This window comes from Salmo salar, chromosome 09, assembly GCF_965601325.2.
Source record: "Salmo salar chromosome 09, fSalSal1, whole genome shotgun sequence".
Classification (NCBI taxonomy): domain Eukaryota; kingdom Metazoa; phylum Chordata; class Actinopteri; order Salmoniformes; family Salmonidae; genus Salmo; species Salmo salar.
Window position 1 is genome coordinate 151,326,622 of NC_138299.1, and position 14,666 is coordinate 151,341,287.

At 43.2% G+C, this 14,666-nt stretch overlaps 1 protein-coding gene across 1 annotated transcript in view; it reads right to left on the reverse strand.

Annotated features, from left to right (window-relative positions):
* The window catches only part of dync2h1 (dynein cytoplasmic 2 heavy chain 1), a 328,531-nt gene that overhangs the window by 140,095 nt on the left and 173,770 nt on the right, over nt 1-14,666 (reverse strand). The window contains exons 73-74 of the mRNA XM_082956441.1: nt 191-256; nt 11-61 (exon numbers count right to left, since the gene is read on the reverse strand). Coding sequence (XP_082812567.1) covers nt 11-61; nt 191-256 — 117 coding nt within the window. The remainder of the gene's footprint in view (nt 1-10; nt 62-190; nt 257-14,666) is intronic.

Here is a 14,666-nt window from a genome sequence, read left to right on the forward strand (position 1 = left end):
TTGTACGTACCGCCTTTCTCACCATATCCCCTACTACGAGGCCAGTGAAGGCATCCCACTCCTGTAGTGGAAGCAGAGAGACAACAGCATTAAGATGAATAGGAGATGATGTCAATGGACAGGACTTCCTGACTGAAGAGGAAAAACCTGTCTGATAATGATCATGTTATGAATGGTTATAATAACCTACATTCTCTTGGAAGAGGTCTGGGTGCATCCCTCTGACAAAGTGCATGGCAAACATCAGCTGGTCAGCCTGCAAAGGAAGAACAGAGAGAGAGAGGGAGGGAGGGGGAGAGAGAGAAAAGAGTCAGAGAGAGAGAGAATTAAGAGTCAGAGAGAGAGAAGAGTCAGAAAGAGAAATAAGAATCAGAGAGAGAGAGAGAAGAGTCAGAGAGAAATAAGAGTCAGAGGGAGAAATAAGAGTCAGAGAGAAATAAGAGTCAGAGAGAGAGAAGAGTCAGAGAGAGAAATAAGAATCAGAGAGAGAAAGAGTCAGAGAGAGAAATAAGAGTCAGAGAGAGAGAGAAGAGTCAGAGAGAGAAATAAGAGTCAGAGAGAGAAATCAAGAGTCAGAGAGAGAGAAGAGTCAGAGAGAGAAATAAGAGTCAGAGAGAGAAATAAGAGTCAGAGAGAGAGAAGAGTCAGAGAGAGAAATACGAGTCAGAGAGAGAGAAATACGAGTCAGAGAGAGAAATACGAGTCAGAGAGAGAGAGAAGAGTCAGAGAGAGAAATAAGAGTCAGAGAGAGAAATAAGAGTCAGAGAGAGAGAGAAGAGTCAGAGAGAGAGAGAAGAGTCAGAGAGAGAAATACGAGTCAGAGAGAGAGAGAAGAGTCAGAGAGAAATACGAGTCAGAGAGAGAGAGAAGAGTCAGAGAGAAATAAGAGTCAGAGAGAGAAATAAGAGTCAGAGAGAGAGAGAAGAGTCAGAGAGAGAAATAAGAATCAGAGAGAAATAAGAGTCAGAGAGAGAAATAAGAGTCAGAGAGAAATACGAGTCAGAGAGAGAAATACGAGTCAGAGAGAGAGAGAAGAGTCAGAGAGAGAAATACAAGTCAGAGAGAGAAATACGAGTCAGAGAGAGAAATACGAGTCAGAGAGAGAAATACGAGTCAGAGAGAGAAATACGAGTCAGAAAGAGAAATACGAGTCAGAAAGAGAAATACGAGTCAGAAAGAGAGAGAAGAGTCAGAGAGAGAAATACGAGTCAGAAAGAGAGAGAAGAGTCAGAGAGAGAAATAAGAGTCAGAAAGAGAGAGAAGAGTCAGAGAGAGGGAGTGGGAGAGAGAGAAGAGTCAGAGAGAGGGAGTGGGAGAGAGAGAAGAGTCAGAGAGAGGGAGTGGGAGAGAGAGAAGAGTCAGAGAGAGGGAGTGGGAGAGAGAGAAGAGTCAGAGAGAGGGAGTGGGAGAGAGAGAAGAGTCAGAGAGAGGGAGTGGGAGAGAGAGAAGAGTCAGAGAGAGGGAGTGGGAGAGAGAGAAGAGTCAGAGAGAGGGAGTGGGAGAGAGAGAAGAGTCAGAGAGAGGGAGTGGGAGAGAGAGAAGAGTCAGAGAGAGGGAGTGGGAGAGAGAGAAGAGTCAGAGAGAGGGAGTGGGAGAGAGAGAGTGGGGGGAAGAGTCAGAGGGAGAGAGAGAGAAAGAGAGAGAGAGGGGGAGGGAGGGAGAGAGAGAGAGCGAGAGAAGAGTCAGAGAGAGAGAGAGAGAGAGACAGAGGTCATGAGCAGATGAGCGCTTGAATATTTCAGCATGTTTTTACAAAAAGATAGATTTAGAGTTAGATAAACTTAGATTTTTCCCCCAGACAACAGTCCAGCACAACACCCCCTCAACCAGACCCAGACAACACCACCCCCTCAACCAGACCCAGACAACACCACCCCCTCAACCAGACCCAGACAACACCACCTCAACCAGACCCAGACAACACCACCCCCTCAACTAGACCCAGACAACAACACCCTCAACTAGACCCAGACAAAAACACCCCCTCAACCAGACCCAGACAACAGTCCAGCATAACAACACCCCCTCAACTAGACCCAGACAACAACACCCCCTCAACCAGACCCAGACAACAGTCCAGCCCAACACCCCCTAAACCAGACCCAGACAATAACACCCCCTCAACTAGACCCAGACAACACCACCCCCTGAACCAGACCCAGACAACAGTCCAGCCCAACACCCCCTAAACCAGACCCAGACAATAACACCCCCTCAACTAGACCCAGACAACAACACCCTCAACTAGACCCAGACAACAACACCCCCTGAACCAGACCCAGACAACAGTCCAGCAAAACAACACCCCCTCAACTAGACCCAGACAACAACACTCCCACAACCAGACCCAGACAACAACACCCCCTCAACTAGACCCAGACAACAGTCCAGCACAACAACACCCACTCAACCAGACCCAGACAACAACACCCCCTCAACCAGACCCAGACAACAGTCCAGCACAACACCCCCTCAACCAGACCCAGACAACACCACCCCCTCAACCAGACCCAGACAACAACACCCCCTCAACCAGACCACAACACCCCCCTCAACTAAACCCAGACAACACCCCCTCAACCCGACCCAGACAACAACACCCCCTCAACTCGACCCAGACAACAACACCCCCTCAACTAAACCCAGACAACACCACCCCCTCAACCAGACCCAGACAACAACACCCCCTCAGCCAAACCCAGACAACAACACCCCTCAGCCAGACCCAGACAACAACACCCCCTCAGCCAGACCCAGACAACACCACCCCCTCAGCCAGACCCAGACAACAACACCCCCCCAACTAGACCTGGAGAGCTGGAGGGTGAGAGACGTGTCTGGACTGTGGTGAGACCACTTCAACAGGAGAAAGAGAAGGAGCAGAAGGAGGAGGCCCAGCGGCAGGAAAAGATGAGACCAATAGAGGAGAAGGTGAGAAAGATGGTGTGTGACAGAGAACAACCCATGGGAGAGCTGGCCACCCCCGCATAGAAGCCAGCAGAACAGCCCACAGGCACAAATGACCTGAGAGCACAGCAGGACAAGGTGGCCACAGCACTCAAGGGAGTGGTTGAAAAAACTTCTTCCACTTTCCCCAACTCATGAGTGGTTATTTTCACCCTGCTACCATACAGCGAGTTAATGTAAGCCTTTCCTGTGACTGTGCCTCAAAACCTAACATCTATCCACCACTCCACCCTGGACAGCCTTTTATTACCAGGTCCACACCTATAGAAGGCAGCAGTGCCCACCTTCGACCAGGACGCTAAAGGACATCGCCCTAAACTGCAGTCCCGACACCTCACAAAGGAGCAACAGATCAACGGACACCCCGCCCAGACCAGAGAAACACTCTGTTATTGCTCCTCCTGCCCACCACTTCTTCCTGCAAAGAAGGCCTCAATATGGAAGTCACACATATGCCCAGGCCGTGGGCAGGCAAACAGGCCCAACCCCCACTCTTACACTAGCCCAAGCCAATGGCATGTACCAGATGCTCAGCAGGCTCTGCTCACACTTACTGGCCTGAGTCCAAACCACACGACTAACAATATTAGAGACTTTATGGAACACAAAGCATTTACTATCTCATCCTGGAATATCCAATGTCTGAGGTCATCTGCCTTTGGCATAAAGAGCAGGAATCTGGACAACACCAAATACATTAGAAAAACATCATCCTACAAGAAACATGGTATAGAGGAGACGGACCCACTGGTTGCCCTCCAGGTTACAGAGAGCTGGTAGTCTCATCCACCAAACTACCAGGTGGGTGGTATAGAGGAGACGGACCCACTGGTTGCCCTCCAGGTTACAGAGAGCTGGTAGTCTCATCCACCAAACTACCAGGTGGTAGAGAGGAGACAGACCCACTGGTGGTCCTCTAGGTTACAGAGAGCTGGTAGTCCCATCCACCAAACTACCAGGTGGTAGAGAGGAGACAGACCCACTGGTGGTCCTCTAGGTTACAGAGAGCTAGTAGTCCCATCCACCAAACTACCAGGTGGGTGGTATAGAGGAGACGGACCCACTGGTTGCCCTCCAGGTTACAGAGAGCTGGTAGTCTCATCCACCAAACTACCAGGTGGGTGGTATAGAGGAGACGGACCCACTGGTTGCCCTCCAGGTTACAGAGAGCTGGTAGTCTCATCCACCAAACTACCAGGTGGGTGGTATAGAGGAGACGGACCCACTGGTTGCCCTCCAGGTTACAGAGAGCTGGTAGTCCCATCCACCAAACTACCAGGTGGGTGGTATAGAGGAGACGGACCCACTGGTTGCCCTCCAGGTTACAGAGAGCTGGTAGTCCCATCCACCAAACTACCAGGTGGGTGGAATAGAGGAGACGGACCCACTGGTTGCCCTCCAGGTTACAGAGAGCTGGTAGTCCCATCCACCAAACTACCAGGTGGGTGGTATAGAGGAGACGGACCCACTGGTTGCCCTCCAGGTTACAGAGAGCTGGTAGTCCCATCCACCAAACTACCAGGTGTGAAACATGGAAGGGACTCTGGGGGTATGCTAATTTGGTATAGAGCAGACCTAACCCACTCCATTAAATCCATTCCTTTTGAATTTCCTAATTGAATTATCTCAACAGAGAATAATGTCCTCATGTGTGCTAGCTAAGGTATTTCCCCCAGTAAAATCCCTATACTTAATGAAGACAGCTTCTCCATCCTGAAGGGGGAGATTAACCATGTCCAGGCCCAGGGACATGTACTAGTCTGTGACGACCTAAATGCCAGAACTGGACAAGAACCTGACACCCTCAGCACACAGGGGGACAAACACCTGTGACAGTATTCCCTCCCCCCGTATGGCCCCTAGACACAAAATCATTTTCAAAAATGGGTCACAACTCTTGTAGCTAGGTCGCACGTTGGGTCTGTATACAGTCAATGGTAGGCTTCGAGGGGACTCCTTCAGTAGGGTACACCTGTCCACTACCGGTTAAAAGTTTGAAGGGTTTTACAACACCTACTCATTCAAGGATTTTTCTTTCTTTTTTTACTATTTTCTACATTGTAAAATAATAGTGAAGACATCAAAACTATGAAATAACACATATGGAATCATGTAGTAACCAAAAAAGTGTTAAACAAATCAAAATACAGTGAGGGAAAAAAGTATTTGATCCCCTGCTGATTTTGTACGTTTGCCCACTGACAAAGAAATGATCAGTCTATAATTTTAATGGTAGGTTTATTTGAACAGTGAGAGACAGAATAACAACAAAAAAATCCAGAAAAACGCATGTCAAAAATGTTATAAAATGATTTGCATTTTAATGAGGGAAATAAGATCACAGCAAAATCACTATCTAATTCAACGGAGCAATAATAAACCATGAGGCATCGAAGCCAAACAAACTGCATACTAACCCTAACCCTTAACACCTAACCCCAACCCTTAACCCTAACCCTTAACCCCTAACTCCTAACCCTTAACCCCTTAACCCTAACCCCAACCCTTAACCCCTAACCTTAACCGCTAACCCCAACCCTTAACCCCTAACCCTTAACCCCTTAACCCTAACCCTTAACCCCAAACCCTTAACCCCTAACCCTTAACCCCTAACCCTTAACCCCTTAACCCCTAACCTCTCTAAGGTCGGCGGGACGAAATCGTCCCACCTACGTAACAGCCAGTGGAATCCTGTGGCGCGTTATTCAAATACCTTAGAAATGCTCTTACTTCAATTTCTCAAACATATGACTATTTTACAGCATTTTAAAGATAAGACTCTCGTTAATCTAACCACACTGTCCGATTTCAAAAAGGCTTTACAACGAAAGCAAAACATTAGATTATGTCAGCAGAGTACCCAGCCAGAAATAATCAGACACCCATTTTTCAAGCTAGCATATAATGTCACAAAAACCCAGAAGACAGCTAAATGCAGCACTAACCTTTGATGATCTTCATCAGATGACACACCTAGGACATTATGTTATACAATACATGCATGTTTTGTTTAATCAAGTTCATATTTATATCAAAAACCAGCTTTTTACATTAGCATGTGACGTTCAGAACTAGCATACCCCCAGCAAACTTCCGGTGAATTTACAAAGAATTTAGTAAATTACTCACGATAAACGTTCACAAAAAGCATAACAATTATTTTAAGAATTATAGATACAGAACTCCTCTATGCACTCGATATGTCCGATTTTAAAATAGCTTTTCGGTGAGAGCACATTTTGCAATATTCTAAGTAGATAGCCCGGCATCACAGGGCTAGCTATTTAGACACCCAGCAAGTTTAGCACTCACCAAAGTCAGATTTACGATAAGAAAAATGTTATTACCTTTGCTGTCTTCGTCAGAATGCACTCCTAGGACTTCTACTTCAATAACAAATGTTGGTTTGGTCCCAAATAATCCATAGTTATATCCAAACAGCGGCGTTTTGTTCGTGCGTTCAAGACACTATCCGAAAGGGTAAAGAAGGGTGACGAGCACGACGCATTTCGTGACAAAAAAATTATAAATATTCCATTACCGTACTTCGAAGCATGTCAACCGCTGTTTAAAATCAATTTTTATGCAATTTTTCTCGTAAAAAAGCCATAATATTCCGACCGGGAATCTGCGTTTAGGTAAAAAGACGAAAGAAAATAAAGCATGGAGTCGACTCGTGCACGCACCTAAGCCCATTGTCCTCTGATCGGCTACTTGCCAAAAGCGCAAATGTGTTTCAGCCTGGGGCTGCCTCGATATCATTCAGCTTTTTCCCGGGCTCTGAGAGCCTATGGGAGCCGTAGGAAGTGTCACGTTACAGCAAAGATCCTCAGTCTTCAATAAACAGAGACAAGAAGAACAAGATCTTGTCAGAGAGGGCACTTCCTGTAAGGAATCTTCTCAGGTTTTTGCCTGCCATATGAGTTCTGTTATACTCACAGACACCATTCAAACAGTTTTAGAAACTTTAGGGTGTTTTCTATCCAAAGCCAATAATTATATGCATATTCTAGTTACTGGGCAGGTGTAGTAACCAGATTAAATCGGGTACGTTTTTTTATCCGGCCGTGTCAATACTGCCCCCTACCCCCAACAGGTTAACCCCTAACCCTTAACCCCTAACCCTAACCCCAACCCTTAACCCCTAACCCTTAACCCCTTAACCCTTAACCCCTTAACCCCTAACCCTTAACCGCTAACCCTAACCCCAAACCCCTAACCCTAACCCCAACCCTTAACCCCGATCACACCGGTAATAGATCCGTTGTGGTATTACTTGTGAGGCACAACTAAGTGAGCATTAATTTAAATAATTAGCTTTTTATTTGAGTTTTACTGGGCTGATGGTGCCTCCTTCTGATGGTGAGTCTCAGCGGAGGGAGAGAGCAGCAGACTGAGGGTCCGTCTCTCAACATCCTTCCTCTCTCCCTTTCCTCCACTGACACCGACCAAAAAGGGACACCATCTTCCAGCTGATGGTGAAAGTCGAGTCGCACCACATTATTTCTGCCTCATGCACAAATTCATGTTGTTACTCCTATGAACAGAGAAAGTGAACTATTCCTTGATATTAAAAAAGACCCAAGCCGCTAATAATAACAATAATAACAACACAAGCCTATAGATACACTTTCCTACTCATTCATTACAGCTGCAGTGCTTGTTGTAGCGCTGAGTGGAGAAGCGCATTTTATGGCTTATAAAAGTGTTGAATACAAAGTGTTGACAGTTCTGAGTAAGAACATAAACTCACTAATTAAAACAGCAGCTCTTTGCTGTATTCGTCGACAGTCTCTCTCTAGTCATGGTTTTAAACAGACTCACTAATTAAAACAGCAGCTCTTTGCTGTATTCGTTGACAGTCTCTCTCTAGTCGTGGTTTTAAACAAACTCACTAATTAAAACAGCAGCTCTTTGCTGTATTCGTTGACAGTCTCTCTCTAGTCGTGGTTTTAAACAAACTCACTAATTAAAACAGCAGCTCTTTGCTGTATTCGTTGACAGTCTCTCTCTAGTCGTGGTTTTAAACAAACTCACTAATTAAAACAGCAGCTCTTTGCTGTATTCGTTGACAGTCTCTCTCTAGTCGTGGTTTTAAACAAACTCACTAATTAAAACAGCAGCTCTTTGCTGTATTCGTTGACAGTCTCTCTCTAGTCGTGGTTTTAAACAAACTCACTAATTAAAACAGCAGCTCTTTGCTGTATTCGTTGACAGTCTCTCTCTAGTCGTGGTTTTAAACAAACTCACTAATTAAAACAGCAGCTCTTTGCTGTATTCGTTGACAGTCTCTCTCTAGTCGTGGTTTTAAACAAACTCACTAATTAAAACAGCAGCTCTTTGCTGTATTCGTTGACAGTCTCTCTCTAGTCGTGGTTTTAAACAAACTCACTAATTAAAACAGCAGCTCTTTGCTGTATTCGTTGACAGTCTCTCTCTAGTCGTGGTTTTAAACAAACTCACTAATTAAAACAGCAGCTCTTTGCTGTATTCGTTGACAGTCTCTCTCTAGTCGTGGTTTTAAACAAACTCACTAATTAAAACAGCAGCTCTTTGCTGTATTCGTTGACAGTCTCTCTCTAGTCGTGGTTTTAAACAAACTCACTAATTAAAACAGCAGCTCTTTGCTGTATTCGTTGACAGTCTCTCTCTAGTCATGGTTTTAAAATCTCACAGTATCAACTTTGCTGTAGCTTTCTCTTATGCCTGCTACATTACTGACGACTCGGTCATCTGAGCAATCTGATTGGCCAGCGGTGACATAGTGCACTTGATTTCCTCTGCAGGCCCACCGGGAAGGCAGAGTTTGTACGTTCAGACACATGAAATGGCAACATTTTGGCTGCACCTACCACCTACCACCTACCACCTACAGCCAGAGACTAATAAAAAATATAGGAACACAAGACTTTATCGTTGAGTTTTTTACAGAAATGCCTTCGATATCGACAAGTCACGATCAACCGGTTGGTGACCACTGCTATAGATAGATGCAGGGTGTAGAAACCTACCCAAAACAATTGACCAACAACAAATACAATCCCTCCTAGACAATGTCCTGAACAAAATGGTTTCCTGCAATAGTGAAAGAGCCTGAACAATATATTTGACCTATCAGCTAACATATAAAATGTCAATTCCGGCAGAAAACCTAAGACAACTAAAAGTAATGAGAAATGGTTTGATGAAGAATGCAAAAACCTAAGAAAGAAATGAAGAAACCTATCGAACCAGAACACAGACAACCAGAAGATATTATCTTACGCCTTCACTATGGTGAATCACTAAAACAATACAGAAATACACTACGGATAAAGAAGGAACAGCATGACAGAAAACAGCTCATTGTGATTCAAGAATCCATAGAATCTAACCACTTCTGGGAAGAAGAAAACAACACAAAAAGCTATCTAACCAAAATGGAGATGTATAGATAAACCACTTCTATAACCTTTTCAGCCATATAACAAAGAACCAAAAGCAAAAACATGTACACTGAACAAAAATATAAACGAAACATGTAAATTGTTGGTCCCATGTTTCATAAGCAGAAATAAAAGATCCCAGAAATGTTCCATTCGCACAAAAAGCTTATTTCTCTAAAATGTTGTGCACATCCTTGTTAGTGAGAATTTATTTCTCCTTTGCCAAGATAATTCATCCACCTGACAGATGTGGCAAATCAAGAAGCTGATTAAACAGCATGATCATTATACAGGTGCACCTTGTGCTGGGGACAATAAAAGGCCACTCTTAAATGTTCAGTTTTGTCACACAACACAATGAGACAGATGTCTCAATTTTTAGGGAGCGCACAATTGGCATGCTGAATGCAAGAATGTCCACCAGAGCTGTTGCCAGAGAATTGAATGTTAATTTCTCTACCACAAGCTGCCTCCAACGTCGTTTTAGAGAATTTGGCAGAATCTCCAATGGGCCTCACAACTGCAGACTACCTGTAACCACGCCAGGACCTCACATCCGGCTTCTTTACCTGCAGGAACATGAGACAAGCCATCCGGACAGCTGATGAAACTGAGGAGTATTTCTGTCCCCCTTTTGTGGGGAAAAACTCGTTCTGATTGGTCAGTCATGTGAAATCCATAGATTAGGGCCTAATGAATGCATTTACATTGACTGATTTCCTATATGTAACTCAGTAACTGTAACTCGGTAAAATCATTGAAATTGTTGCATGTTGCGTTTATATTTCTGTTCAGCATACATGATCATTTACTTAGAATCAGTTATTAAAGACGACCTTAACCCACTTGATTCTCCAATTACATTGGATGAGCCACAGGACAAAATACAAACCCTCCGACCCAAAAAGGCCTGTGGTGTTGATGGAATACTAAACAATGTGATAAAATGTACTGACCCCAAATTCAAATAGGCTATTCTTAAACACTTCAGCATTATCCTCAGGTCTGGCATATTCCCTAATATGTGATACAATTCAGGAAACTAGGCATATGTCTCAAGTCACGACATCACAGGAGAGCTGTTTGAACATTTCTTTGGCAGAAATGTCTTCCTGAACATGTGAACTTTCATGTGCCTTAATAACAAACTCGTATGCCATCTGTAAATACGAAAATAATTGTTCAATTACGAGCCTTGTTAAGCCACAGAAAAAGCTAGCAACCTTCACACTAGCCATGATTGGCTGAGATAATGAGTGGGCTGGACATGCCGAGAGAGGAGTTCGGATTGGTCTGCCATAGAAGCTCGTCAGTCTGTGTTGGTAATCCTGTCGAACGCAGCTTTTAAAAAAAAATATTGTGTAGTGGAGCTGCATAAGTGTTACTCTCCACTTTCTGGAGGATCAAGTTGTGAAATCAGTGGAATTAGAGTATGATAGCTAAAGAGATGGAGAAAACACCTGTCTCCAGATTACATCTTCAAACTAAGGGCAACCGTGGCATGGCATTCCTTACAGGGAGACGCGTCCATGCGCGGTGATGTATACAGGTGAGATAGTCTAGCGTTAGCTAGCTAACGTTACATTTTCAGATATTACACGTTTTCTAATTTTCACAGAAAGCGGTTTCATTTCAAACTAAAGTGTACTGTTAGCTAGCTTGCTAACGTTAGCTAGCTGGCTCCCTACCTGACGTTATTATTCGTATCCCAGAGCCGTTTGCTGTTCTAGTTAGAGCCTAATGTTAGCTAGCTAACATTGAACATGGTTGGTTAGCTCCCAGCACTGTGGCATTGTTGGAACTGTTTATTGTTTAACTAGCTAACAGTGTCTGGCTGGCTTCTTAGCTAACGTAACGTGACATGTGTACAACACCCGTTGAATATGGCCGGTGTCAGTAAACGTCTGCAAAAATGCGCAATGAAATTGTTGCAAGCAGAGCTGGTCAGGCTGTTTTCATGTTATCCAGAGGTAAACAAATCATCGGTCAAGTGTGCGCTTCGAGAGCGAAACGAGATGGGTGGTGCTAAAGCTTAGGGTGAGGGTGTGAATGATGCTGAATGGGTGTAGACAAAGAAGAGCTCTTCACTAGATAGCAAAACATTCAAAGGTGATTTTCTCAAAAGTGAGTTTACAAGTTGATCAACTTTCAAAGCAGAATTACTTTCCCATTGTTCCTCAAATGCAGTGAGTGATATACCATTTTGTAGCAGTCTCTACTTTAACATAATGTAAAAAAACACAATTTCAAATGTTGCTACATAAGACCAAATCCAGGTGGTGAGTCACATATTTGGAACCAAGTTCTGATCACCCCAATCCACAAAAGCGGAGACAAATTTGACCCGAATAATTACCCTGGAATATGCGTCAGCTGCAATCTCTGAAAAATCCTCTGGAGTATCACCAACATTTCCTCAGTGAAAACAATTTCCTGAGCAAAAGTCAAACTGGCTTCTGACGAAAACACCATATGACAGACCACGCATACACCCCGCACACCCATATTGACAAACAAACACACCAAAACAAAAGCAAAGTCTTCTCATGCTTTGTTGATTTAAAAAAAAGCTTTTGACTCAATTTGGCATGAAGGTCTGCTATACAAATTGATGGAAAGCGGTGTTGGTGGGAAAGCATACATTTTGTGTACATTGATTATAAAATCAATTGATTATAAAATCAATGTACACAAAAAACAAGTATGAGGTTAAAATTGGCAATAAAACACACATATTTAATTCCTCAGGGCCGTGGGGTGAAACAGGGATGCAGCTTGAGCCCTACCCTCTTCAACATAGGAATATAAATGAATTGGCGAGGGCACTAGAAAAGTCTGCAGCACCTGGCCTCACTCTACTGGACTCAGAAATCCAATGTTAACTGTTTGCAGATGATCTGGTGCGTCTGTTCCCAACCAAGGAGGGCTTACAGCAGCACCTAAATCTTCTGCACAGATTTTGTCAAACCATGGGACCGGACAGTGAATCTCAGTAATACAAAAATAATGGTGTTCCAAAAAAGGTCCAGTAGCCAAGACAACAAATACAAATTATATCTAGACACTGGTGCCCTAGCCTGTTATGGATAGGGGGCAGTATTTTCACGGCCGGATAAAAAACGTACCCGATTTAATCTGATTATTACTCCTGCCCAGAAACTAGAATATGCATATAATTATTAGCTTTGGATAGAAAACCCTCCAAAGTTTCTAAAACTGTTTGAATGGTGTCTGTGAGTATTACAGAACTCATTTGGCAAGCCAAAACCTGAGAAGATTCTGTACAGGAAGTACCCTGTCTGACCATTTCTTGGCCTTCTTGATCATCTCTATCCAAAACAAGGGATCTCTGCTGTTACGTGACACTTCCTACGGCTCCCATAGGCTCTCAGAAGGCGGCAAAAAGCTGAATGGTGGCTTTGCAGGCCCTGGCTGAAAAACATTAGCGCATTTTGATAGTGGTCGATCAGAGAACAGAGACTGGAGGCGTGTGCACGAGGCGACCCCATGTTTTTATTCTTTCGTCTTTGAACGTAAACAACGACTCCCGGTCGGAATATTATCGCTTTTTTACGAGAAAAATAGCATAAAAATTGATTTTAAACAGCGGTTGACATGCTTCGAAGTACGGTAATGGAATATTTAGATTTTTTTTGTCACGAAACGCGTCGGGCGCGTAACCCTTCGTCACCCTTGGATAGTGTCTTGAACGCACGAACAAAAAGCCGCTATTTGGATATAACTATGGATTATTTTGAACCAAACCAACATTTGTTATTGAAGTAGAAGTCCTGGGAGTGCATTCTGACGAAGAACAGGAAAGGTAATCAAACTTTTCTAATAGTAAATCGGAGTTTGGTGACGGTCAAACTTGGTGGGTGTCAAAATAGCTAGCCTGTGATGGCGTGCTATGTACTCAGAATATTGCAAAATGTGCTTTCACCGAAAAACTATTTTAAAATCGGACATAGCGAGTGCATAAAGGAGTTCTGTATCTATAATTCTTAAAATAATTGTTATGTTTTTTGTGAACGTTTATCGTGAGTAATTTAGTAAATTCACCGGAAGTGTTCGGTGGGAATGCTAGTTCTGAACGTCACATGCTAATGTAAAAAGCTGGGTTATGATATAAATATGAACTTGATTGAACAAAACATGCATGTATTGTATAACATAATGTTCTAGGCGTGTCATCTGATGAAGATCATCAAAGGTTAGTGCTGCATTTAGCTGTGGTTTTGTTTTTTGTGACATTATATGCTAGCTTGAAAAATGGGTGTCTGATTATTTCTGGCTGGGTACTCTGCTGGCATAATCTAATGTTTTCTTTTCGATGTAAAGCCTTTTTGAAATCGGACAGTGTGGTTAGATAAAGGAGAGTCTTGTCTTTAAAATGGTGTAAAATAGTCATATGTTTGAAAAATTGAAGTTTTGGGAATTTTGAGGAATTTGTAATTCGCGCCACGCCCATCATTGGATATTGGAGCAGGTGTTCCGCTAGCGGAACGTCTAGATGTAAGAGGCTAGAACACACAAAGAATTATACAAACTGAAAAGAATCAACCAAAAAAGAGAGCAAATTGGAATGCTATTTGGACCTAAACAGAGAGTACACAGTGGCAGAATACCTGACCACTGTGACTGAACCCTATTTAAGAAAATCCATGACTATGTACAGACTCAGTGAGCATAGCCTTGCTATTGAGAGAGGCCTCCATAGGTAGACCTGGCTCTCGACAGAAGATAGGCTATGTGTCCACTGCCCACAAAATGAGGTGGAAACTGAGCTACACTTCCTAACCTCCTGCCAAATGTATGACCACATTAGAGATATATATTTCCCTCAGATTACAAATACCCACAAAGAAAAACAAACCCAATCTTGATCAACCCCCATATCTATTAGGTAAAATACCAGTGTGCCATCACAGCAGCAAGATGTGTGACCTGTCGCCACAAGAAAAGGGCAACCAGTGAAGAAGAAACACCATTGTAAAAACAAACTATATATATGTGTTTATTTACTTTCCCTTTCAAAATTCAACTGTTTGCACATTGTTACAACACTGTACATAGCCAATAATATAACATTTAAATATCTACAGTATTTTACAACTTTTGTGAGTGTAATGTCCACTTTTATTTTCTGATTGTTTATTTCCCTTTTTTATTTCCCTTTTGTATATTTTACTTGCTTTGGAAATTTAAACACAGTGCATTCGGAAAGTATTCAGACCCCTTGACTTTTTCCACATTTTGTTAGGTTAAAGCCTT